Source organism: Danio rerio, chromosome 22 (assembly GCF_052040795.2).
Source record: "Danio rerio strain M-AB ecotype USA chromosome 22, GRCz13ab, whole genome shotgun sequence".
NCBI classification, from domain to species: Eukaryota; Metazoa; Chordata; class Actinopteri; order Cypriniformes; family Danionidae; genus Danio; species Danio rerio.
The window spans coordinates 6,030,001-6,057,500 of NC_141042.1; the positions used below are offsets into that span (position 1 = coordinate 6,030,001).

The 27,500-nt window shown below is 34.4% G+C and overlaps 2 protein-coding genes across 5 annotated transcripts in view; both read right to left on the minus strand.

Moving 5' to 3' along the window:
• podxl2 (podocalyxin-like 2) overlaps positions 1 to 4,801 on the minus strand; it is a 43,991-nt gene extending 39,190 nt beyond the window's left edge. For all 4 annotated transcript variants that reach the window (XM_087303453.1, XM_087303450.1, XM_087303451.1 and 1 more), the window contains exon 1: positions 4,712 to 4,801. The gene's annotated coding sequence lies outside the window, so the exon portion shown is untranslated. The remainder of the gene's footprint in view (positions 1 to 4,711) is intronic.
• A 7,459-nt stretch (positions 4,802 to 12,260) lies between these two features.
• The window catches only part of mcm2 (minichromosome maintenance complex component 2), a 20,779-nt gene continuing 5,539 nt past the window's right edge, over positions 12,261 to 27,500 (minus strand). Inside the window, 12 exon segments of the mRNA NM_173257.2 lie at positions 12,261 to 12,638; positions 13,186 to 13,341; positions 15,097 to 15,279; positions 15,605 to 15,847; positions 18,075 to 18,187; positions 18,282 to 18,408; positions 18,685 to 18,935; positions 21,453 to 21,546; positions 21,623 to 21,814; positions 24,592 to 24,726; positions 24,930 to 25,137; positions 26,988 to 27,207. Coding sequence (NP_775364.2) covers positions 12,528 to 12,638; positions 13,186 to 13,341; positions 15,097 to 15,279; positions 15,605 to 15,847; positions 18,075 to 18,187; positions 18,282 to 18,408; positions 18,685 to 18,935; positions 21,453 to 21,546; positions 21,623 to 21,814; positions 24,592 to 24,726; positions 24,930 to 25,137; positions 26,988 to 27,207 — 2,033 coding nt within the window. The 3' untranslated portion in view covers positions 12,261 to 12,527.

The window sequence follows — 27,500 nt, forward strand, 5'->3', positions numbered from 1 at the left end:
AAAAAATTTTTTTTAAAAGGTAAGAGACTCAGTCGTATAGTTCCTATGTAGCCTTATTTTATTTGGATGTTATTTTTAAAGACTCTAAATATGTTTTACATTCATTTTTAAAGCAATTAATTGAGGGTTTCCTGTTATTCCATTTACTTGTGTGTATATAATATTTACCCATAACAACAATGCTTAACATCAATTAATTTTTTGGGAAAACCCTTCTGCATAAACCAAAACTCTGTATTAATCAAATTTAGGGATGCAATGTCAGTATTGTTGCTTAGTCAACTGCAATGGTCCTGCCAAAACTTTTTTTTTTTTGTGACTGGACAAGAGAAAAATAAATGTTCAATGGTTTCAGTCTCTTCTGAACAAAAAACACTAGGGTCTACCTCAAATCTGATTTTTATTTTTTTTGCTTAAAATTTCTGCTGCTATGTATTCTTGACTATACTAAACTGCATATCTTTCATTTTTGGTAAAATTGGCCATTTAAGATATTTACAATATATATTTTTAAATATATTATTTTCAAAATGTTTCAATTTTGATGGTGTGTTAAAATAATTAACTTTTTATGATATGCTTCATTACTTTGTTAATTTTTTTATCTGTGATATCTATTTCTCCAATCTTTAATTCAGGTAATTTAGTTGATACCTTTGAATATGTTACAGTGTTACGTGTTAATTTTTTAAGCAATATGAATAGCTTTACTTAAAGAATTAAATTCTCTAAATGAACATTTTATCTCATTTTTCCATGAATGAATTGTTGAAGAATTAGACCATTTTCATCTAAAAGATCTAAAACATATTTAATGTTTTTATCATACCACTCTTGTTTGAATACTGATTTTCTATTATCATTTATTTATTTACTAACAGTAAGGGAGATTTCAGTTTTTCAGAGACAATTACTTTGTGAGAACCCAAAATTAATATAATAAACCCACATCTATCCCACCCACATTGCTATAATATGCGTATATATGATAATATAAGCAGAATTTTAACTTAAAGTTAAATGTTGCAACTGACCCCAAGCATCACTGGTAATGTAATAATAAAAAAAATATATAATAAATAAGGTTGGATCTTATTTATTTATTTATTTTTTTGGTAAAGACTAAATGTAAATTTGTTGAATTATTAACTGTTTTAAATTGGCCATGTAAATACAGACTATTAAAAGAACAAGCAACAACTTATTACCAGGCCTTAAAAAAACAAACAAACAAAAAAAGTAATAAACTTGACTGAAAATCTAGACTTAATCTTTCCTAAACTACATCGTTAAACTTTGAAATTAATTAATCAAAGATTTTTTTTTTTCAAATTAAATTCCATACATTTCTTCCAAACCATACCGACTCTGACACCTCCAATAGAGGCTGCACAATCTGCTGAAATGTTGCTGGAGTTGGTTTATGTATGGGTGATATATATATTGCTTCACCAAAAATGGTTGAGGTCATGTTCATTTTTTTCCTTTTTCCACTTCTTCGATTAGAAGATTTTAATTTAACTTCTACACAAACAAACACGCATTGATAACATAAAAATAATAATAATAATAATAAATCACTTTTACTAAACTACTGATGTAAACTTTAAAATGAATATATCACATATTTTTTTATTAAATTACATTGAAACTGTGATAAAATTTAAATTGCCCATTGTTAATATGACAAGCTTTAAATTTATTTTGTAATTGGTTACAGTTGCAACGGCAACTCTGTCAATCCTGATTAAACTGTCTATGCTAGGGACATACAATAGCTTTAACGCTTGATACCTATATATATATTTTTTTCAAATTAAGAAAACAGTGATTGAAATTATACAAATAAATAATGTTGCACAAAAACAGATTAGACAGTATGAGACATTATCTGAACATTAAAAAAAACTTTATTTTTACCTCAAAATGAGTTTTATACTGATGGAATGGTCACATATGGCTGATTTCTCAGATTAAAGGAGGGTCTAACTGAAAATATACATTTAAATCACTTATTGCAATATTTAAATTTGTGATATTTCAATAATTGTAATGTATTGCGCAGTCCTGCTATGCATATTTTATCATTTGTTTTTGTTCCTCAATTATTCACTAAATCTTCAACTACAGATATTTATGCAAACTAATCATTGTTTTTAGTTTTTGTTTGTCCCACAAGGAAACTGAACCGGACCCCAGCCCACTGTCACACACCAATTGAAGCATCACCACTGAACTTCACTAAAAGAGTGAGAGAACCTCGGGCAGGGATTCGCCATGGTCAGAGTGACTGAGCTGAGCGAGGGCGAGTGAGAGAGCGCCCCCCACCTGACGCTACCATTCCTATATGGAGTGGGGGAACAACACTCAACACCACCATCCAGACAGAGACCAGCAGAAACTAAACACTGAGGCTATAAATAACATTACATTACATTAGATTAGATCACAGTTGGCATTGATTTATTGATGATTATAGGACTATTCTTTAGTGTCATTCTATTTTTTTGACATTTAATTTTTTTAAATGTGTTGTAGTGTTTAAAAGTTTATAATTGATGTATAGTTTTAATGTTAATTAGTTTAAATTTCCCAATCTCAACTATCGCCAATATACACTTGATATATATATATATATATATTGACGAACAAACTACTGTTTTGCAATAAATTAACCAAATTAACCCTTTAAATTGCACTTATTTCTAGTAAAAAAATTGTGTATTGTCATCAGGACGAAGACAAAAGAAATTAGTTATGAGAATATAATTATTAAAATTGTTTTTTAACAATTATATTTTTAAAAAATCTCTCCGTTAAACGGCACTTATGAAATATATTTAAACTCATTCAATTTCACAGGAGAGCTAATAATTTTGACTTTAACTGCAAAATAACTTTTAAAATGGTCGCAAACTAAGTTTTAAGCCAACTGAAATTGAATATTGCATAGGAGGCGGAGCTTTCTTTTTGCGAGTCATACCCTTTACTAACATTAAAAGGGGCGTGGTTAAGAATGTTGTGGTTGAAGCTGTCAAACTGACATCACTAGAAGGACCGCCTCCAAACACCAAGCAAATTGTCAGATTTTGATTAAAGATTACCAAAAACAGTTCTTCCCTTGCACTGATTAATTGTTTAAAAATTGCATATTGCTACTATGCTAATGCTAGCAAACTACATTTTGATTTCACGCAGACTTTAAGAATTATTTATTTGATTGCGACTCTCAGCACACATCAGCCGTCCCAGCAAGGAAACTGAACCGGATCACAGCTTGCCGTCACCCACCAATTGAAGCATCACCACTGAACTTCACTAAAAGAGTGAGAGATCCTCGGGCAGGGATTCGCCATGGTCAGAGTGACTGAGCTGAGCGAGGATGAGTGAGGGTGTCCCCCTATCTGACGCCACGGGTCATTCTCATAGATGTGTGGGGGAACAACACTCACATCACCATCCAGACAGAGACCCACCAGAAAAACTGACATGAATACTGAGATTAAGCTTAAATCCAATAAATTAAGTTCCAAATGTAATCGAAATATCAGTTTGAAATATCACATTAGCTATATTTACGTTACATAACACTTCCCTTTTTGGCTTTTAATAAAGAGCTACACTATGGTGGAACATTATACTATACTATTTATAGTAAAAAACTAAGTAAATAGGGATCCCTATGAGATGAGGTAAGTTATTGAGAGTTACGACCCTGGTCTAGAGTCAAGGCCGCAACATAAAAGAAAACCGGACCAGTAAAATTCACTTTTACGACCCTTGGAGTCAGGTCCATTTATTTGACTTTTAATTACCCAAAACGTGAAGAAAAATTCCTTGGAGAGGACCCACAGAACAATAATAAACTAAATGTACACTCTAACCGAACACCCAAATTAAACTATAGCTACACTTAACAAAATAACATAAATAAAAATACAAAATCTACCCCTACCTCCCTGACTATGTATAAAAAAATAAATAAAAAAAACTGTCTGATCTCACGATTTCACATTTTGTGAGTTTAGTGGCTAATTCAGTCGTACAAAATTGTACCTTTTAAGGAGGCGTGGCATCAAACCCCACCCATATATTTTGGATTTGTATTAGTTTCTTTGGTTGGTCAGACCTTCTGCCATTTTGAAAGTGCTTTAATAATAATAAACCACCTTATCGGATGCAGTTTTTTTTCAGCAGGAAATTATCAATGTTACAATTATTCAGTAAAATAAAAAAAGAGGGATAATTAGGTAATTCAAGTAGCCTGATCATTGAAATGTATATTAATGTGAGTTGGAATTATGAGGTAATGCCAATTGCTTTGGACTAACAGCCAAAAATGTGCATTTAAATGAATTTATATTAAGGACACTAGGATTTTTGGTTGTTTTTCGATGACTGATACAGATTGTGTATTAAACTAATTTAATTCACATACTTTCTACATTGATTTAATTCAGTAGCTTGGCTGTTACTTACATGTACTTGTAATTTATTATAATTTATAACACGTTCATTACCGTTTGATTCATACAAAGCTCACTGTGCTAAATGCTAAGTTACTTTAATTTACAATTTAATTTGGTTTTATAATATGTTTTAGATTTATATATAATAAAACGCCAAATAGATTTTGATTGATAGTGCTTTATTAATCCATGTTTGGGGCTTGTTTTAAACGTTTGTTAAGTTTGGATAACATCACACTTACTAGACTTGTTTGTTGTAGCGTTTCTGTCGAGTTGGAGATGGCGTGAGCTACAGACCGGTCTGAAACGCGTGAGACTCTCGACTGACAAACAGTTTCAACTTCGCGCGGTTCGCATTTATTCAGCCGGTCGATACCAACTCAAACAACGTCACGGGGGAGCGCGGATTGAACAAACCTTGTTTCGCACCTAAATTGAAAGATATTATTGTTATTATTCTAGTCCCAATAATAAAAAAATATATAATTATTTTTTATTACATAATTATTTTTTTTTCATTTGATTGGTTTAATTGAAGAGGTTTGTATATAATAATACTTTCTGAGCTTCTCCGTTGTAGTTGGTCAGTCAAAAGCGCATGCGTCACAAGAAGAAAGCAAACTTATACTTGGTTGAGGAACACGATTTGAGCAAGAACATTTGTATTTATTTTTTGCTTTAAAAACTGAAAATAGAGAAAACACTGATTGCTTTGGATAGGAAGATGGAATTTAAGATCTGATTTCTTCAAAATCAGCTATCCTAACTGGGTAAAACGATTTAACGTGGGTCTCAGACAGGACAAGATTCACTGAATTTAATTCCATTATTCTGTGCCATCTATTTAAAATGTAAAAAATTATTTTACCCTAGCAATTTCAATGGAGTTTTTGACTGCTGCTCCTGGTTGTGGGTCCGTGTACATTTTGTTCATTTGTTTTCCATTTTCAAACGGAATAAAGGAAATGGAGAAAACGGCCGTTTTTCCGTTTTTCTTTTGCTCACGAGAAAACGAAAAAACGAGATTTTGGCTGGATTTTCGTTTTTTGGTTTAGGGTAGGAAAACGGATAAACGACTTTAAAATTCATTTTACACATGTAGGCGGTGCTGAAACGCCCACTTTCCTCTAATTGGTCAACCAAATCTGCGCTCGTGACGTCACCCTCAAAATAAAAGCCTTACACGCAGGCTTTTAATTATTATTATTTAATTATATATTAACTAAGTTTAAGTATTCTATCATTTGAACCACACACAGTTAGCAGGCTTACATTCATTGCGTATGTATAAATTAAATAAAAACGTAAAGCAGTATTCTTAGACATTTGTCATTAAAATAAGGTCATAGTTCACTGCCAAGCTTCTTGCTGCTGTGCACCTGATGCTGAGCAAAGATAGCCATTTCCGAGGAGCACCTGGTTTGCATGGTTGTTTCAGAGCAAGGGCTTTATAATGATAATAATAATAATAATAATAATAATAATAATAATAATAATAATAATAATTATTATTATTATTATTATTATTATTATTATTATTATTATCAGTTACTAGTGTTTTTATTGTTTGGTGTGTGTTTTTTTCTTTTTAATAGTTGTTAGCAGAACCAGAATAAGAACACTTTGGGCCCTGCTATAAAAACAAAGGGTACCATTTGTTTTCATTTATTTCTTCCTATTTTAATTATATATTGTAATTATTTATTTGATAATTAATACTATTTTATTGCAACGCCAAAGTAGGCCTGTCTTATTATTATTTTTATTATTAAATTTGCTGTTATTGTAGGCTAGATGGCAGGCTTTAAATATTTTAAATAACATTTACTCATAACCTTACTAATTCCAGAGCCGAACCTAAAAAAGTTTAAGTGCAATAAGCCTGTACAATAAATGGAGCCGCAATGCATATTTCTAGCGCATTCTTTCACTCAACAATTATTGCTGGAATAATGAAATAAATTTCAAATTAACTAATTAAACACATTATAGTTGATTAAAAAAAATGTGTCTAGTAGTTCCGACAAACAGATGAGCTCGCTACATTTGCGTTGCGCTAATAATTTGACATTTGCTCTTCTTGAGAAAGTGCTAGAGCGGGCCCTGCTATTTCACATATAAGGTTAGTGATACATATTTTAAATTAGTATTGCACATTATTCATTCATTTTCTTGTCGGCTTAGTCCCTTTATTAATCTGGGGTCGCCACAGCGGAATGAACCGCCAACTTATTTAGCAAGTTTTTACGCAGCGGATGCCCTTCCAGCCACAACCCATCTCTGGGAAACATCCACACATACACACACACTTATAAAGTACAGACAATTTATCCTACCCAATTCACCTGTACCGCATGTCTTTGGACTGTGGGGAAAACCGGAGCACCCGGAGGAAACCCACACGAACGCACTACACTACTGAATTAGACACACAATCTCAAAAAAAAAAAAAACTTGATGCTTATTTACATTATAAAGTCATTTCTTACAAGGTAGGATCTGTTGTTGTATTATATATTTTCGTTTTAATATGCAAATAATTTTCTTTAATTTGTAATAGGCCTATTGTCCCTCATTGCATAAAATAATCAGCCTTTGTATTCAATATGTTTGTAAATTATCCATCCAGTTTGACGCAAGCTAAACAACATTTTGGCCTGTTTTGCTTATTAAATGAGTGATTTTCACGGAGAAACAAATCATCCATCCACACAGTTTTGTATAGGACCTGTGTGAACAAAAATATACACTTTATCATAGCCTAAAGGAAAATGTATCTGTTTAGAACCAATTTTGTGTTGTATAATTAAAAATATTAAAAATGCAATAAAAAAAAAAAGGAATAACATTTGAAGTGCAATGCTTCAAAGATCCAATACGCTGCATGCAGAGCCAAAACAAAAACTGGTTTGTTTGTTTAATAAAATAATAATATGAAATTAAAGTGAAATAGTTCCATAACCTGTATTATAACTGTTGTCACCCTAGATGACAAATCATCCGTTGCGCCGGTCAGTTTCACCTTTAATCAAGAATGTGCCAGAACCAAATGAGAATATTTACAGATTACCTCGGAATGAGACCTCGGTCTGTGAAGGATGCAGAACACAGAAACTCGTTGAGAATCGAGATGCATGTTAGATGTTTTATAATCCTTTGGTATTGTAAATAATCAACAAGTTTTTATAGAGATTGTGTCATGTCTTTTCTTTGACGCACGCGCTGACAGCCCCGAAAAGGCGCCTTTATTTAGCCTGTAGCCTAAATAATAGTTTAGATTTTATAACATATAATGTTACATTACTTTAAATGTATAATGTTTTTTTTTAATATTTATGGATTATATAAAATATATAGTTTATATAAATGCGCTCTGATCATTCAAGGATCATAATGCGTTGCATATTCTTCTTATTCTTCATTATGCTTGATCCGTAAATTGTGTATTTTATAAACTGATCGTTTATAAGGACTAAGCTATTAATAACTGTAATTCCTCGAATGGAAAAGTCTTAATTAAAGAAAAAGAGAACTTAATTCGACATATGCATATAGTGCACTTATTTCTGCGCGAATCGCGCGCTTTACCGAATTACCTTTTTTATTTTTTATGCATTATAAATGCATCTGGCAGCACCGAAAAGAGCAAATGCCAAGTTATTAGCGCAGCGCACAGACAGCTAGCTCGTCTAGTCTGAACCAGGGGTTTTCAAACTATTCATTGCACACCGATCCCATTGCATTTTATTTAGTATAAACCACTTATTTAAAATTAATTAATTAAAAGGTGCGTACTCTCCAATACACCACTGTAGTGTCATAATATTTAATAATTATAATTAAGATAGACACCTGACCTCCATTTAATAAACAATTTATTTGCCATCCTCTGTTGATTTGAAGTTTAAAGTTTAAATCATTTATGTTAAACTTAAATTATTTAAAAACTTAAAAAGACTTAAATTTAGTCATTTAAGACATTTTAGGTCATAAGTTTACATACATTGACCGTTGCATTTAGTATAGGCCTATTCTGGTCTAAATAAGCTTTTTGCATCTTAGGTGTTTACACACACAAATTAAGCAGTTTATACGTACATTTAATGTTACTTTGAAATTACTTTTGATGCAATAAATAATCCTAAATAGTTGAAAGTGTTAACATATTCTTGAAATGTAGTTATTTTATAATATGAAATTTATTACTAAACAAAGTGAATCATTATGAATTTGCCAAGAAATAATCCACTTTACCACCGTAAAGCAATGCCCGACACTCACTAGAACGGTAGAACCTGGACTGTATGATATGTTCTGTATGTAAAATAGAGAAAATAAGCAAGATGCGCAGTCTCATGCAGCCTTAGTGAAATATAGCGCGTCACAGCAATGAACTAAAAATAAAACCACCCTTGAAATGCTGGCGATCTTAATTTTTTCAGCCTACACTGACTGAGAATAATGTTGCACTATTTTATTAACAAATAATTAGAATGTTTTTTTTTCCTTCAACACATTCATCATTACTTTTGCCTGTGTAAGTTTTTTGCGCGCGCTTGAGCGCGAAGGCATCTTTTTTCAGGTGCAAGATGCCACTTTGGGTGGCACCAGCACACTCTGCCACACCTGTGGCTATGTTCCTGCTACAATAATAATAACAACAACAACGACAAAATAATAACAAAAAATAATAATAATAAGACAGGCCTACTTTGACGTTGCAATAAAAAAGTATTAATTATCAAATAAATATTTACAATAGGCTAAAGGCATATATTAAATTAAAATAGGAGAAAATCCAATAGAAACAAATGGTACCATTTATTATAGCCCCATGCAGGGTCCATTGTGTTCTTACAACCATTAAATAACTAAGTAAATAATAATAATAACAATACTAATAATAATAGGCCTAATAATAATAATAATAATAATAATAATAATAATAAATTATTATTTTATACAGAGTAGGCTATTATTTAGGCCTACAATAGCTCTGAAACAATCATGTAAACCAGGTGCTGCTCGGAAATGGCTATCTTTGCTCTGCATCAGGTACACAGCAGCAAGAAGCTTGGCAGTGAACTATGACCTCATTTTAATGACAAATGTCTAAGAATACTGCTGATTTACGTTTTTATTTAATTTATACATACGCAATGAATGTAAGCCTGCTAACTGTGTGTGGTTCAAATGATAGAATATGTAAACTTTGTTTATATATATAATTAAATAATAATAATTAAAAGCCTGCGTGTAAGGCTTTTATTTTGAGGGTGACGTCACGAGCGCAGATTTGGTTAACCAATTAGAGGAAAGTGGGCGTTTCAGCACCGCCTACATGTGTAAAATGAATTTTAAAGTCGTTTATCCGTTTTCCTACCCTAAACCAAAAAACGAAAATCCAGCCAAAATCTCGTTTTTTCGTTTTCTCGTGAGCAAAAGAAAAACGGAAAAACGGCCGTTTTCTCAATTTCCTTTATTCCGTTTGAAAATGGAAAACAAATGAACAAAACGTACACGGACCGTTGTGCTGACATTTTTTTTTACTTTCTTTATCTCATTTTATGCTTAACTACTAAATGAATGCTTAAGCCTATTTAACCGATTGAATTGTCAGTATTGTAATATTATATTGTAAGTTACATTACCAATGCTGTAAAAGAAACCTTTTCAAATTAAAAATAGGCACGTGAAAAAAAACTGAAAGTTTACTGGTGACTACATATATAGAAATACTAGAAATCATCAAAATTGAGTAATTATTGAAATTGATTACCACCATTGCAATAACAGGGGGCGACAGCCATTAAATCTGTATTTGTCAGTAAGTAAGTTGTTCAAAAGATTCTTCAAAACTGCAATTAAGTAATGCAGCGCAAGTCTTTTCAGAGTGAATTATTGAGGCGTTCATTCAGACCAAGATTAAAAGGAGTGGACTTTAATGATAAATGACGTGAAAAAAGAATATTAGAGCCAATAAAATGTCAGAAACTAGTAGATTACCTTTCTATTCGGAATCTTGGAAGATCTATATTTACAAATCATACATTTTTATCTAATTAAATAATGACAGGTTAATTAATCTTTTGAAAAATCATATTTAACAATATATAATCTGAAAAAAAAAATCCCCCTCACAACTGCATGACTGCATTACCTCATGACCGAGATCATAATTCCATATTAGTTTCTTCCTACATCCTCATTGTGGCATGAACAAAAAGGCTTTTCTTTTTTAAAGGCAAGTCTTTTGTTTCCTAGAAACGAGTAGTGATTACATAAGCAAAGAAAGTAAATTATAAAACTTAAGGTAACACTCCTGAATCTGATTTAACAGCACAAATATAGAATTTAATGGTCACTGAAAAATGCACCAAAGCTTCAGAACACTGCCATTGTGACTTTTGAAAATGCTTAAGCAGGGTTGCCAGATATAGCTCACTTTATCCAGCACAAAACGAACCACCCAAAATATTAATCTAATATTTAAATCAGAATACTATCATCTCAAAAACATTGCAAGAATTAAGACGCTTTGAGGACTTGTTCATCCTTTTATCAGCAGCAGGGTGGATTACTGTAATGGACTCCTCACTGGCCTTCCCAAAAAGACATTCAGACAAATGCAGCTCATCCAGAACGCTGCTGACAGGATTCTGACCAGAACCAGAAAATCAGAGCACATCACACCTGTCCTCAGGTCTTCACACTGGCTCTAGTTACATTCAGAATTGATTTTAAGTATTACTACTAGTCTATAAATCACTAAATGGCCTAGGAGCTCAATGCATTGCAGATATTCTTCCAGAATACAAACCCAACAGATCACTCAGATCTTTAGGATTAAGTAATTTATGAATTACAGAATTTCAGTCAAAACAGGGTGAATCAGCCTTAAGGTACTGACAGCGCCCCCTTCTGCTGGAATCAGCTTCCAGAAATGATCAGATGTGCTCCAACATTAGGCACAAATCAAGACTTGTGCCTTTACTGAATGAGCATTGCGCTACATCCGACAGACTGTACTATTATGTTGTTGTTTTTTTTACACATTTTAATCCGTTTTAATATTTTTTTTTATTTTTTTATCCTCGTGTATGTAAACCACTTTGAATTGCTTCCGTGTATGAAATGTGCTATATAAATGAACTCGCCTTGCCTTTAAATTCATTTTTATTTATTTAAATCTAAGTTCACCTAGTTACTTTGTCAAAATTCTTAAACCATACAGCATCAAACACCAGCAGTCACAGAACCACAACATAACTGGATCAAATCGAAACACTGCACCTAATGTTGTGTAGATTACACTACCTGTTAGTGTTTTACTTTCGAAATAGGGTATAAATTCATCCCATTTGGCGTATTGAATTCTTTTGAACTTAATTATGTGCTGCTTGTCAATCAGACACGTTTCTGTTTGTTCTTTCTGTTAATCGCAGAAAAAAATAGTCAATAAAACTGTCACGATAAACAGATAAGAGTTTAACTGCAGGCACTGTGTGAAGGGGAGTCTGATTTTGATACAACTTTCCTTCATCTCCTCTTGCGGGTGGGGCCCATGCGGTTTGTGCTATGCTCAGGCCACTATTAACTGAATAGAGTAAAGGCACACAGTTGTTTTGTTAAACAAGTTGCATTTAAAATTTACCGCTCCAATTTTGTCAAACGCTGATGCCATGTTACCTGCAAAATCAAATTCAAAACCACCTAATTGGGTGGGAAATCGCCCAATCTGGCAACACTGTACATAAATCAAGTTTGGCACAAGCATGACATTCACAACAAACATTCCATCGCACACACACAGCTTCAGTTTATTACTCCGAACAAACAGTACAAAAAGTTCTCACATATTTTTTTTTTTACAAAATTCAATTAATTTGACAGCAGAAACAATGCAAGATACAGTCAACACAACCACGAGAGCCAGGCAGATCTATATGGTAGCAAGTTCATGAATGGGTCAAAATGTGGAATCCATGTGTAACGAACGACTGGTCCAACAACCACATGACGAAATTATATACAAGTCCGGGAGACTCCAGATGCAGGCTAGAACTGCTGAACGATGAGCTTCTTCTTGACATCGTGGGAGAATTTGTTTGAGCGGAAGAGATCGCTGTCGTAAAACGCTGACAGGTTGTGGATGTTGATCTGTCGAGCCTAAGGACAAACAAGAGTTACAATGTAAACTCATAAACACTCGAACCATGAGCTGCGTCCAAAATAACTCAATATCCACCATTTTGTAGTGGTGTCCGAATACTGTTTGAATGACTTTAATCAATTGAGTTTAATCCGATATACATTAGTTTAAACAGCATTTCCCAAAATACATCAGGAAAACAAACATCAACTAAACAAAATGCGACAAATTTATAATTTAATCTCAATAAAGAATGTTCATACAATAACATACGTTCCTTTTTTCATTATTTAAAATTAATATAGTATTTTAAGTATAAACCACATCTGAAGTGTATTTACATAATGTGTGTATTGTTTGTTAATAATTTATAGTCTCTATAATACTATTTTAATAGTTAATTTTTATTTAAATATAATTAATTAGTAAATATGACGACAAGTAGAGGTTTAGTTCCGTTATCAAATAAGGCAGCTAATGTGAAAATTAAGTGGTATATAAACAAATTTAGAGAAGGGCTAATATTTCCGGCTTCAACTATATGATTAAAGACATGTTATTTACCTTGTCCACCAGGTCTTTCTCTGCAATTTCGATGGTGTCCTGCTGGGCTCCGTAACGGTTGCGCTGATATGAGACCTGCTCAGAAACCAACTGCTTAAGGATGAACAGTAGCAGCTCGTTGTTGTCTCGTCTGAAGGCCAGATACCGTGCGAACGTCTGTAGAAATGCGATAAATAATGCAACTTAATATTGATTGTTGGAATTGCATTTAGCCAACACAAATAGAAAAACGTATCGTTAATGTACTACATGCACAGAACATTCTTAAGCCAGTCATTGTAATTGAAAAAAATATAATTGAAAATGGCAAGATAAAATTTGTTGTTATTGGTTGCTATTGCAATTCGTTCAAAAAGGGGGGTGTTTCACACTGCATATTTAAATTAATCTTCCATGTAGTTTGTCATATATTCATAAGTTCAATATATCTTAATTTTCTTGGCAAAGAAAAAAGGTAATTGTGCTTTTTTTTTTTTTTTTTAGAATTGACGATTATTACAATTTGAAGTTTAAAATAGTTTACGTACTTTTACAAAACAAACTTTCTTAAAACAGATAAGCCTAATTAAGTCACAATTGAGAGGAAGAAAAAAAAATCCCCATAAAACTGTTCGTAACTTTGTAAAAAAATGTTATTTTGTTATTTAACTTATAAGTTATTTTGTAGAGCATTTTTTTTCTTTGAAATGATGCATAATCAGAATAAAAAAAAACCTCACTCCTTACATCAGCAATGTTTTTGTACCGTATAAAATAGAAATGATGTAAATTAGCATAAAAAAGAAAAAGTTATGAAAAAAATATAAGAAAAGAAAAAAAGTTTGAATGCTACGATTCTTTTAATGGCTATGAATGACAAGATTTGTTTAACTGAGTTTTTAATTAAAATTAACTACTACTATTACTACTAATAATAAACGGTCCAAAGCAAGGATGGCTGATGCGAAACCGACATCGACACAGTGTCGAGATCCCAGAGCGCAAGTGTTTCGAAATACTGCACCATAGCATGATTTGAAAAACCCAGGTCACGTGACAAAAGCATACGCCATTTCAGAAGCGTTTCGAGACCTGGCAAATCTATATTTGACTGACAGGGTTGGAAATAATCCTCTGTCTTATGCAGCCTAGCGAACAAGGTAATTATGTTAGAAATGGTCAAGGTTCCAAACCCGACTTGTATAAATGCCCTAATGACTTGATGTATTTTAGTAATGTTACTTATTGACAAAAGCAATATTTATTCGCAATGTGTTCATTCCAGTCAGACCAATGTTAAAACAAAACGCTTTACAAGAACAGAGCATTTAAAAACTAACATTTAGAGCTGCATAACCCTGAATTCCAACCTATTATCTCTGCATGCTAGTCTGGAACTCTCGCCACTCGAATCACTGGAGGTTTTAACTATACAACGTTAGGTTTAAAACGTCAATTTGTGTAAAGGTTTCTTTGCTGGAGCGGTTTCAGAGCATATAAAAAAAAAAAATACAAATGACCAGTAGGTGGAGACGGGTTTCGAAACATTTCGAAGCTTTGACTGTTTTAGTGTTTCATGAAGCCCACCTCGCTTTGCCCACCACTATCATTTAGTTGTCCTTGAATAAAATAAGATGAAAAATGTCTAAACATAAGCAATGTGAAATGCCGCATAAAAATAAATGTTCATATTTTACAGACATCTTCAATTAAAAATGTTTAGATTTTTCATATTTTGCAGCACAATGCGACTCGAATGAAGTGCTTCATGTCAAGTCAGTGAACCACTTCATATTGTCTCTCAGGCAGCGAATTTTGGTAATTCTCAGTATTCGGTAGGGAGATCTTAAATATGTGGAGTTTTTAATAACATGCTGATAGAAATGTTCGTGCTGGATAATCAAAATCCACAATAACAATGTAGACTCTCACCTTTCTCATGCTCCTCATCACACTGAACTTCTGCGTGTCGATGAAGCTCTCTAGCATGACGCGGATGGCCATGTTGACGTCGTCCTCCAGCACGTAGTCGCGCAGATGCATGCGAGCGTGAGCCTCGGCCATACGGATCATAGACTCGATGTGACGCACAGTAATCGGGATACTTCCTGTAGCCTGCGAGGGAAAATACAAGGTTCATTGATCACATTTCCTGCACCTTTAGAGAAAACAACTGCAGATTGGGCTAAAAAATGGTGGAATGCTTCACAATTGTCTTTAGTTGGTAGACTTCAATCAATTCTTTAAATGATCAATCGGTGATCTTTGAATTCACCAAATTTATACAGACTATAGTAGAGATTTGCTTGCAGAAATGCCATATCACCGTTTGTTAAATGATGGTTAAACAATGCTACAATGAGGCTTCTATAAATTTTCGTGAATTGATTCAATCACGATTGTACCACATTTGGTCTTCAGGTAAAGACACGACACTCACCATAGACTCTTTTCGTAGGTCGCTGTAAATGCGGGCCACTTTGTCCTGGTCCATCTGGTTGAGTTTGGGCCTCACGCGCTCTTTAGCGTAAATGATGTACTTGCGGAGCAACTCCTGCGGGATCGGTGGGACGTCGAATGTGTTGGGAAGCACCACCTCCTCCAGTCCGGCCACGCCCCCTTCTTTGTTGCTAGGGTGATGCTTGATGTGGCTGCCGACCACAAAGCGAGCCAACATTTCATCCTGCACACAGAGAATTATGGGTAAATCAATGCTGAAGAGCTGTTCGTTGCAGTTTAGAGTAGGGATGTGGACAAATAATTGAATATTTGAGCTGATCGGTCATTATTTGACTAATAAACATTACAAAAAACAATAACTCAATTTAGAATTTTGCTAAATGTCACTAAATAATGGATGCAATTGGAGTAAATCTGTTTTGTTTTTATCTTTATTGCGAGTCCAATTATTCTTGGGACCAAATCTTGACTGAAATCACAGTGTGAACGGGACTTTACTTTCACTTGATTTCAACTATAAACAATGTATAATTAATATACAATCAATATATAATTACCTATAAATCAAAGATATCAATATATAATATTATCTTGTCAGAAAGCCTGCTTGATGGACTAGGAACTAAAGTTCGTTGCATGTTTCTAGGGGGGATGTTTAGTTTATGGGACCTGCTGTTATGTTCTCCATCATTGCTAGCTCCTGCTGATGTTGTTTTCTGTAATGCGTTCATCTTATACAAGTAAGTTTTAATCTGAAACATCTAATACTTATGTAACATGCATGCTGATACTATTTTGAGGTCTATATCGCCTATAATGTTCCGCTATAGCGGTTATTTGCGGCCGCGATAATTCTGCTGAGTCATCGCCATTAGACCAGAGCTATAAATAGCCGTAATGGACGGCCGATCAGCGTGTTTGCCTATATGAACGGACATTTTTTAGACTGTTGTTGCTAATTAGACTGTCACATTCCTAACAGACATTACTGTTAATATATTTGAGTTTAATATGGACATTTATGATGAATGTTATTGTTGCAGTGTATTGTTTCAGTCAATGTTAATGTCAATTCATAGTCAATAATAGTTTGTAATTATTTCTTTATTTGTTTTTCCTTTGTAGACCATTACATCTTATTCATTTCTCACTAACATTACCCATAATTGAGCAATCTGATGATTTTGTTGAAGAAAATAAATATTTCAAACGTCACCACTTCTCCTGCCCTCCTGATTCTCTGACCGGAATCTGGTCCATATTTGGCCGTCTCAACCAGTGGAAAATTTACATGTAGTAAGGTTTACTACAATCTTTTACAATTTGTCTCAGACGACCAAATCGTGGCTGAAATCATACAGTGTGAATGGGACTTTCACTTTAAGTTGATTTCAACTATGACCAATCATATAGAACAATATGAACAATATAATTAAAATGTAATCAATATACAACTACCTATAAATCAATAATAACAATATATAATTAAGATTGTCCGTTACGGTTCTAACAGGTTGACAATTACTAACCTCACTTCTTTTAAATGTGCAAGCAGGAAGTATGCAATGTCATGTGACTTTAGAACATTTCAAACAAAAATCTTTTCATTTAAATATTGACAGCCTAAAGTCAACAACACTTAGGGCTTTAAGAAATATGAAAGAAGACACATAATTCCTCATAATTGCTGGGCTGTATACATTGCAAAATAAACTGGCAACCGTAATTGCTTATTTATTATTCCATGTATACTGCTACATATAAATGACGTGCAGTGCGAGTCCATTTGTCAAAAACATGTTGTTTACATTTAAATTTTTGGATTTTTAAGATTTTTTTCAACATTTAAATGGTATTTAATACTTGTGAAAATGTCACCTGATGAAAGTTTATAATAATATGAATAAGGTTTGTCCACACAGCTGTAAGATGCGGTATAAAGTGGAATTAGTGCTACGAAATTCACAAAATGTTAAAAAAAAAAAAAATGCAGGTCTGATTTAAATTTATGAATATGAGCTACAAATTATAGGGAAAACACACATACAAAAAAAATAATAAATAAATAAAAAGATATTGGCATCAGCCAAAAATAACTAGAAATTATCAATACTTTTTTTGTATTGTTTATTCATCCTATAATTATAAAAGTTACATTAAAAACAAACGAAAAAATGAAATAAGGTAAATTTCAACTTATTTCTAAAGTATTTCATTCAAGATTTATTATTTAATGCCTTATCTGTAGACTTTTGTTGAAATACTCATCTATTCAAATGACTATCTTAAAGTAAAATTACTAGTACCAAGAAATTGAATTTAAGTTGTACCAACCACCTCTAGCGACCAATGGATTAAGCCAAATTTAAATATAAATTTATTTCTGAGCTTTGAACATTTGAAGGTAATATTAATGAACAATATTGAGTTTAAAGTGCTGCCAGACTCACCTGCACAGGATCGACAGTGTCTCTTACAACACACAGAACATCAAATCGAGAAATGATGGGCTCCGTCAGGTCCACGTTTTCCGAAAACGTCAGAGACGGGTCGTAGCGTCCACCTTTCGGACCAAAGAAAATAACTTTAAGTCTTGCAGAAAAGTAATTAAGAGTACAGATGACGTTCTGACCCTCATTAAAGCGTGAAGAACGCACCGATGGGATTGGCGGCAGCGATGACGGTGCAGCGGGCCTGGAGAGAAGTCACGATTCCTGCTTTGGAAATGGAGATGCTCTGCTGCTCCATCGCCTCGTGAATGCTGGTTCTGTCCTGATCGTTCATCTAGAGAGCACAGAAGAGGAAATAAAACAGATCTACTTGCATGTAATTGCAAAAACAATTGTATAAAATGATCCCAAACAGAGCATCAAAAACATCTACAATTCAGATTTTGTAGCTAATGGCTTCAATATGTATCGAGTGAAATCAATGAAATGCAAACTTTAAAAATGCAATACATCAACAATAAACAGCCACGATACGTCGAGCTCTTCTTATTCCTTAGCAAACACCAAAATAAAATCTACATTTACAGTATTTGAGGGCTGTTCCTCTCACCTTATCAAACTCATCAATAAGACACACTCCTCTGTCCGCCAGCACTAACGCTCCGGCCTCCAGCGTCCACTCTCGGCTGACGGGATGCCGCTGCACGTAAGCCGTCAGACCCACAGCGGAGGCTCCCTGTCCTGTGGTGAACACCGCTCGACTCGCCACCTTCTCCACGTACTTCAGGAACTGAGATTTAGCCGTGCCGGGATCTCCACACAGGAGGACGTTTATATCACCACGCACCTTGTGCTTCCCACCTGACCAAAACACACAGATGTGATCATGTAATTGTCTGTAGATTTCCAATATTTACAAACTACACCCAATGCCGCGATGTGATAAAATCAATGGATTCAATCTTAAAATCCTATAAAAAAATCCTATTTTGTCTATAGTTTCTATTTCTGCAATGCCACGGCACAAAAACAACAAACTACTATGACAATGATACCCTCAGGTACTGATTATGGGCTTTGTTTAACGTTAAATGCTGCCGATGAGAGTTTGAATGCATTCTTTATTACTCTGCTGGGAGTGCAGTGGCTGGAATTTCAATGTTTCTGTCATGTTGCATTGTGTTTGGTGCAGACAGACAAAGGTCACGGTGTCAGTGTTTACAGTTTTGCCTATTTTTAATTATGTGTAATATATTCTATTGGGGATACCAGGATGTTACAGTAGTATTTTCTCATAAAATAATCTTGAATAATCATTATTTCTTGTTGTTTGATTTAGTCTGTGGACACTTTTTCTATTATGTATTAGTTTAAAAAAAAAACTTTTAGTAATTTATAAAAGCATCTAAGGCCCCGTTTACACTGTCAGGTCTTGATGTCTAATTCCGATTTGTTGCCTATATCTGATTTTTTTTGTCTGTCCGTTTACACGTTCTTTTAATTGTGACCCATTTTCAGGGCCAAACGGAATCTGCGGACATTTTTTGCTATTTCTGCTGAGAATTTTGGTAAAAAATCTGCGGATTCTGCAGAATTATTTTGGGAGTATCCAGCGGAGTATCATAACTAAAACCTTAATCTATGAAATAAAAAGTAATAAATTACTGAATAAACCTGAATAAATTCAGATTTACACATTTATTCAAGTAAATAAACAGATTCCGTGTGGCCCTATCCATATCCAATTCATGCGTTTACACTTACCATACAGTTAATGATGTCGCGCATGCATAAAGGCCGGTTCTAGCATCTGTGCCACACTAGCCAGTAGCCATGATGGAAGAAATTGTCTAGTTTTTAGCTCAGCGAAATGTAGTATAAGCAGTTAATGGTTTAGTCCAGATTTACCCTCACGCAGTTTATGTAATAGTATGGCCCTGATGTGTGTGTGTTTGTAGTTGGAAGATGTAGCCTTTGCCTGTGTGCGTACTGGTGTTGGAGAGAATAAAGTTGTTCTATGTGAAGCCCGCAGTGCGTGTATTAATAGCAACAAAAAGCCAACGTTAAAACACTAAGTTCGCCCAACTTTAAAATGATTTTGAGGCAGAGGAGGTGGGTAAGGGCTGTCAACGTATCTTGCGCTTATGTTTTATATGCTTTATGATGTCCTCCACCGTTCAGAGGAATGTGTGGGTATGAGAGAGATCTCAGGTCTGGTGGGAGCAAAATGTGGCGACTGACCACTTTCCTCCATGTTTCCTCTGTTGTTGTTGTTTACTGCTGTGGTATCTCCACCCACGCTCTTCTTTCTATGTCATTAAACCGCGGAGAAGCACCACATTGTGGCAAGTTTAAGTATGTACAGAACGGAATGCCTCAATAAATCCGATCTGCCTGTTTACATGACAGTCGCATTGTCACATATCCGATCTATATCTGATTTACTTCCACATATGAAGGAGGCCTAAAAACCGATCTCTGAATATGCGAATGCATGCGTTTTTTCGTGTTTACACAGCCATAGAACAGATCTGATCTGCCACACATGAGCAAAAAATCGGAATTGGGTCACATTTAACTGGCAGTGTAAACGGGGCCTAAGTGGTCATTACATTAATTATTTTAATATTTATTCACCCATTGTTTTTGCCCTCATTACATTTTCAAATTCTAAATACCTAAAATAATTATTGCTTGTTATATTATTAAAGCATGCTTTATTTCATGCCTATGTCTGCAAAAACTATAATAAAAAATATTCAAAATGTCAACTCTTGTTACTGAGCATAACAGTTGACAAATAATAGTATAACTATATTTTTATTTATAAAAGTAAAGGAGAAAGTCACTTGTGTTTGTCAATCATCTGTAAATATGTTAAAAATCTCACACGTTTCCAACAAAACACCAGAAAAAATGTACGCAAACATCTTTTTCAAAAGGCAAATGATATTTCTAATTCTAAAATAATGCACATGGATATATTATAGGGCGAAGCAGTGGCGCAGTAGGTAGTGCTGTCGCCTCACAGCAAGAAGGTCGCTGGTTCGAGCCTCGGCTCAGTTGGTGTTTCTGTGTGGAGTTTGCATGTTCTCCCTGTGTTCACGTGGGTTTCCTCCGGGTGCTCTGGCTTCCCCCACAGTCCAAAGACATGTGGTACAAGTGAATTGGGTAGGCTAAAATGTCCATAGTGTGTGTGAATGTGTGTGGATGTTTCCCACAGATGGGTTGCGGCTGGAAGGGCATCCGCTGCGTAAAAACTTGCTGGATAAGTTAGCGGTTCATTCCGCTGTGGCGACCCCGGATTAATAAAAGGGACTAAGCCGAAAAGAAAATGAATGAATGATATATTATAACTACAGATCTTAAACACGATACCTGGATTTTTAGCTTCGCCACCAAACAGAGCAAGTGCCAGACCACGTTTAATGTCCTCGTGTCCGTAGATTGAGGGTCCAATACTTGCGAAAATCTGTACAAAGAAAGTTACGTTAAACTCTATTGTACATTTAACTATATTATTACACAATTTGGAAACCGTCACACACCCTTTCGCCAATGCGCTCGTCTTTGGACAGTGCAACGATGGCTTTGACGTCTTCATCGGTGAGCTCCGCCACAGCCACGCCCTCGTCCTTTCGAGCGATGTGATTGGCTAAGATCACGGTGGCGAAGACGGGGAAACCATTGGCCATGTTGAGAGAGCCGTCATAGTTGTTGTGGTAGATTCCAGTGAGCTCCTGCAAAAAATTATATTAAATATGTTTTTTATTCAATTTGGTATTTATTATGTATCCCAATTATGCATTTTAAATCAAGTATTATTCCCAATATTATATAAGGTTAATTCAGGACATTTGAATATCCCTTTTTTTCCCCCAATTCTCTCAATGGCAAAATTCCACCATAGAAAAAATGTATGTTTAGTAGTTTAAATTGTGGTAGATTCATTTTCTTTTTAATATTTAATAATAATAATAATAATTAGTTTGGTGAACTGATGACCTCCACGGCCAATCACAGTCATTTCTATTGAGCACGTGAACACAATGGCACACCAGCGGTGAATAAGAACGTGCTTAATAGCGCTTAAAAGTTAGTGCGAAATGGACGTTTTTTTAAATTTCAGTACCGACTGAAAGCGAATTCCAGTATCATGACAACCCTACTATGCTATTACTTCCAATGTTATATAGTGAAACATATATACATAAAGATTAATAGGGGCATATTCTACTTAATATGACAAATATTACATATTATCTTAAATAATATAAAAGACAGGTGTGGTAGATTTCTGTAAGCTTCTCTGAATATATAATTTTAAGAGCAAATTTGGAGGACTTTTTAAAAGTTGTATAAATAATATTAAGTGATATTTGTAGTAGAATTCTTGAAAAAAATAATGCTTTGAGAGTATTTCTGCTTAAATACAATCAACTATTATATTGAAAGCTGTAAAATAAAAATCTAATTAGATTTGATAACTTTATAAAGCTATTTGAGTGTACATTATACATTTATACGAACATTGTTAAGTGTATATCATTTTAGAAACTCAAATAAAAATGCTTAATGGTCAGAAAAGGCATTAAAAAAATCTAAATAGCAGTTCAAGTTCATCTTACAGTCCTGTATGTGATTCATATCTGCAGGCCAGACTCATTCATGCAACTTTAATGACATTTTTGTCCATTTTGGGTTCTTTCCATGTTGTCTTTTTCAGCAATTTGTGCGTGTTAATCCCAACTGCATACATTTTGGCTCAAGTGTGTATATTTATTGTAATTTTTATAGTTCACCTTCATTAAAAAATCCTTTTGACACTTAATAAAAAAATGTTTTGCAAGAATTGCAATTTTAACCCCTAGGGTCATTTAACTGGAATATTATGCAATATTTTATTAATAGCCGTCCATTCAGTTGGCAAAACTTTGAAAGCTTAATAAATGTTTTACTAGACAGTCCCTATTTTTTTCCACTTATGCATATTATAGTCGATTGGATAAATGATGCAACCATATGGATGAGTGTTGTTTAATTGATTTTTTTATTTATTTGTGGAAGTAGTTTTTTTAAAAAAAGATTACATAATGTACTGGACATATTTACCCTCTTTAAACCTATGAGGATTTTTTTCTCCACTGAATCACAAGGGTTAAAGAACAGCTATTATGCCTCTTTTTACAAGCTGTAAAAAAAGACTGATGTCACTAGAGCAGGGGTGCTCAATCCTGTTCCTGGAGAGCCACCTTCCTGCAGATTTCAGTTGCTACCCATATCAAACACACCTGAACCAATTAATTAGGACCTGAACACCAGGTATACACATTTGATAAGGGTAGCAACTGAAATCTGCAGGAAGGTGGCTCTCCAGGAACAGGATTGAGCCCTAGAGTGTGTATATATGAAGTTTCAGCTCAAATTACGACAAAAAAAAATGTTTTAGCACACTTTAAACTGCTCCTTTTAGGGTTTGATCCAAATTGTGCCATTTTAGTGATTGTCACCTTAAATTCAAATGAGTTTTCAAAAGGGGTGGGGCTATAAATGCCAGTGTGTCAGCATAGTGGCAGATTAAAAAACAAGACTAACATCCTAATCCTGTGTTCACAACAGACGCGGAACGCGCGGATAAATCGTGCTATTCGCGTGTAAATAGCAGCGTGAACATTTGAGTTTACTCGCTTCATTCGCGTGTCAAATTCACTTCAGAACAGACGCGGATTCGCATGATGGGCAGGGCTTCTGTCTGCCCGAAGACTCTAGCTTCATAGCTAGATGGCTAACATGGATTTTTTGAAGAAAATAACAGTGTTGATGTGCTTTATGAAGACTGAAAAACAGCGTCGATACGTTTAGGGTCGTGTCTGAGTCCACTACATCCTTTCAGAGGTGCATCCAGCTCTGTGAGCTCATAAACTCCTCCAGAAACTGAACCTGGATCACGGAGACTTTCAGCGGTGCCTCTGACTGAGCCAAGCCCAGTTTGATGACTTGTTGTCGGTGAAGGCTGGAGTTCTACGTCACAATCACGCCCCCACAAGAGCTAGCTTCTGATTGGTTAACGCGGCGCGAATGTACGCTGAAGTTCAGATTTTCGAACTCGAGATTCGCGCGGAACGCTTAAGCGCGTCAAACTCGCAATTCGCCCCGTGCCATTCGCGCAATTTGCGTCATTCGCGCGTATCGCGCCGCAGGATGTCTATTCGCGCGTTTGCATTGACTTAACATGTAAATCACTCGCGCTTGACGCGCGTACCGCGTCTGGTGTGAATGCAGCATCATGCTAATAAGGGAGAGATCATCATTAGTGGGAGGGGCTTTCCCCTTTTGATGACACATACAAGGGGAAAGTGTTTTCTGCAGACTAGTTATCAGGTTTAATTATAATAAACTTGAACTATTAGAAGCTGATTATATTCAGAGACTGTTGTCACACAAGTTGTTTAAACCCCTTACAAAAGTGATTTTTGCATAATAGGTGCTCCTTAAAACAAGATAAATGCAGACTCACGATCTCATCTCCGGGTTTACACATGTCCACCAGGTCTGCAAGCAGGATGGCGTCTTTAGATCGAGGCAGGCGACCAGCAGCCACTTTCCCAGGACTCTCCTGAATGGTGATGCGCTGGTAGTTCTGGTACACCGTCTAAGAGTTCAAGAGCAGCGGTTTAGGAAACAGAATGAAACAGAGCTGCATCTGCTGTCATGGCAACAACAGGCCAGATGAAGAAACTGCTGTGCTCTTATAAACACGACAAGAAGGATCTCAAGCAAAGAGTGTTCTACTTTGAAGGCCTGTTATTACAGGACCATATATAATAAAGGAATAAATGAATAGTGCTTTCTCACCTGCTCCATGTTGATCTCGAAGGGCCCGAGCGACTGACACTCAGGACAGGAGCCCGGCTTCACCTCCTGGTTCTGAGACTGGAAGAACGGCCCCAAAATAAAGTTACACTTGTTACAGTTGTATTTGACCATCCCAAGCTGAGGAAGAACTCCAGTGCAGCTGGTCACGACACCACTAGTGCGGATCAGCTGATTCAAGTGGAGTTGCCTGCAGGAAAAATACATACAATTACTAAATATTAATATTCTGAATGAGCCCAGAAACAGAGCAGATACAAATTATAATCAGTTACAGTTTGCAAATTATACGACACAATTTTGAAATTTTACATGTTTATGGTGATGTAATCTAAATACTTTTGGATTACTTATAGATTACTTTGTGAATTATTATTTGATTACATGCTTCACGTGAATTTTGTAATAGATATTATACCAGTAATATAATCTTGCAGATTCCACATTTACGGTAATGTTATCTGAACACTTTGGATTATTTACAGATTACTTTTCTGTGAATCATTATTTGATAACACAACAATTTGTAGTCAGCAATCTTGTAGATTACACAATATGACTATATTTAGATTACTTTCAGATTACTTTTCTGAGTATCAATATTGGATTACATATAACATGACGATTTTGTAGTCAATATAATCTTGTAGATTACACGATCTGACTACCATTGGATTACTTTTAGATTACTTTTCTGTGAATCGATATTTGATAACACAATTTGTAGTCAGTAATATTTTGTAGTCAGTAATATAATCTTGTAGATTACACAATCTGACTACCATTGGATTACTTTTAGATTACTTTTCTGTGTACCATTATTGGATTACATATAACACGACACTTATGTAGTCAATAAAATAATCTTGTAGATTACACAATCTGATTACATTTGGATTACTTTTAGATTACTTTTCTGTGAATCGATATTTGATATCACAATTTGTAGTCAGTAATATTTTGTAGTCAGTAATATAATCGTGTAGATTACACAATCTGACTAGATTTAGATTACTTTTAGATTACTTTTCTGTGTATCATTATTGGATTACATATAACACGACAATTTTGTAGTCAATAATATAATCTTGTAGATTACACAATCTGACTAGATTTAGATTACTTTTAGATTACTTTTCTGTGTATCATTATTGGATTACAAATAACACGACAATTTTCTAGTCAATAATATAATCTTGTAGTTTACACAATCTGACTACCATTGGATTACTTTTAGATTACTTTTCTGTGTATCATTATTGGATTACATATAACACGGCACTTATGTAGTCAATAAAATATTCTTGCAGATTACACAATCTGATTACATTTGGATTACTTTTCTGTGAATCATTGGATTACATACCATGACAATTTTGTAATTAGTAAAGTAATCTGGTAGATTACATATTGATGGTAATGTAATGACTACTTTTGGATTACTTTTCTGTGAATCGATATTTGATTACATATGTCACACATATAGAAGTAGGTACTATTTTTCCCTACTTTACCAATAGTAGTAGTAATATTTTAACAAATACAAAAATACATTCAATTATTTATCAGTAGCAAGAGCCCCAACAGCTTCTTTTTGTTGTACAATGATGTTAAGTTAATACTTCAAAATACTAAAACAAACCTCTAATATACCTCGCTGTTAGTGTTTGCTGATAGTAATACCTAAAAAACTTAATTAAGTAATCTTACAAAAATATACACAACAAAAACATGAAATTCACAGCACTATCACTGTGACATCAATAACTGATTTCTGTGGAAGAATCAGTGTGGAAGAATCACAAATATATAAACAACAGGTTATTAATAAAACATAACATTTTTAATAGAAAAGGGAGAATAAATAACAGCTTGCTGCTATTTTGTAAATATGTAATCCATAAAATAACTGTTACTCAGGAGTATTTTAAAAAGTAGCTTATCTTAACTATGAGTACCTGATTTTAGGAATTAGATTACATAATCCAAATTACACAAATGTGTCTAAGTACTGACGAATTGATGTAGAACTACTCGTACCTGAGTGATCGAAGCTCCTCCACCAATGGTAGATTACCGATTCTGACGTGGATTTCATGTGCAATTCGGTCGTATTTGGGGTACATGGCAAGTACAACTTCTTTTGCTGCTTCGTCAAAGATCTTCAGCATTTCGGCAGGAGCTTCAGGTAGAAAATACGCCAACACATGCTCTCTGGAAGCCAGCTCTTCGTAGTTCACCAGCAAACTCTCCTTATTTTCTGTAGCGATTGCAAAACATTAAACATATGTTTTCAGGAAAAAAAATATATTGAATAAAACACGCATACAAAGGCACATTGTCATCACACAGCTTATCTTTTATGGAAAACTGGCACAAAATAAACAGGATGTTGCTGTAAATAGGGAAACTACTTAAGTTTTTATTTCATACATAAAATCATGCGGCTTTATTTGCAAGAATGAGGTGAAGGTGCAAATTGAGCATGTCAGATGTTTGATTCGATTAATGCGTGATTTGAGTGAACAGCTTCAACTGAAAAATCTAAACTTT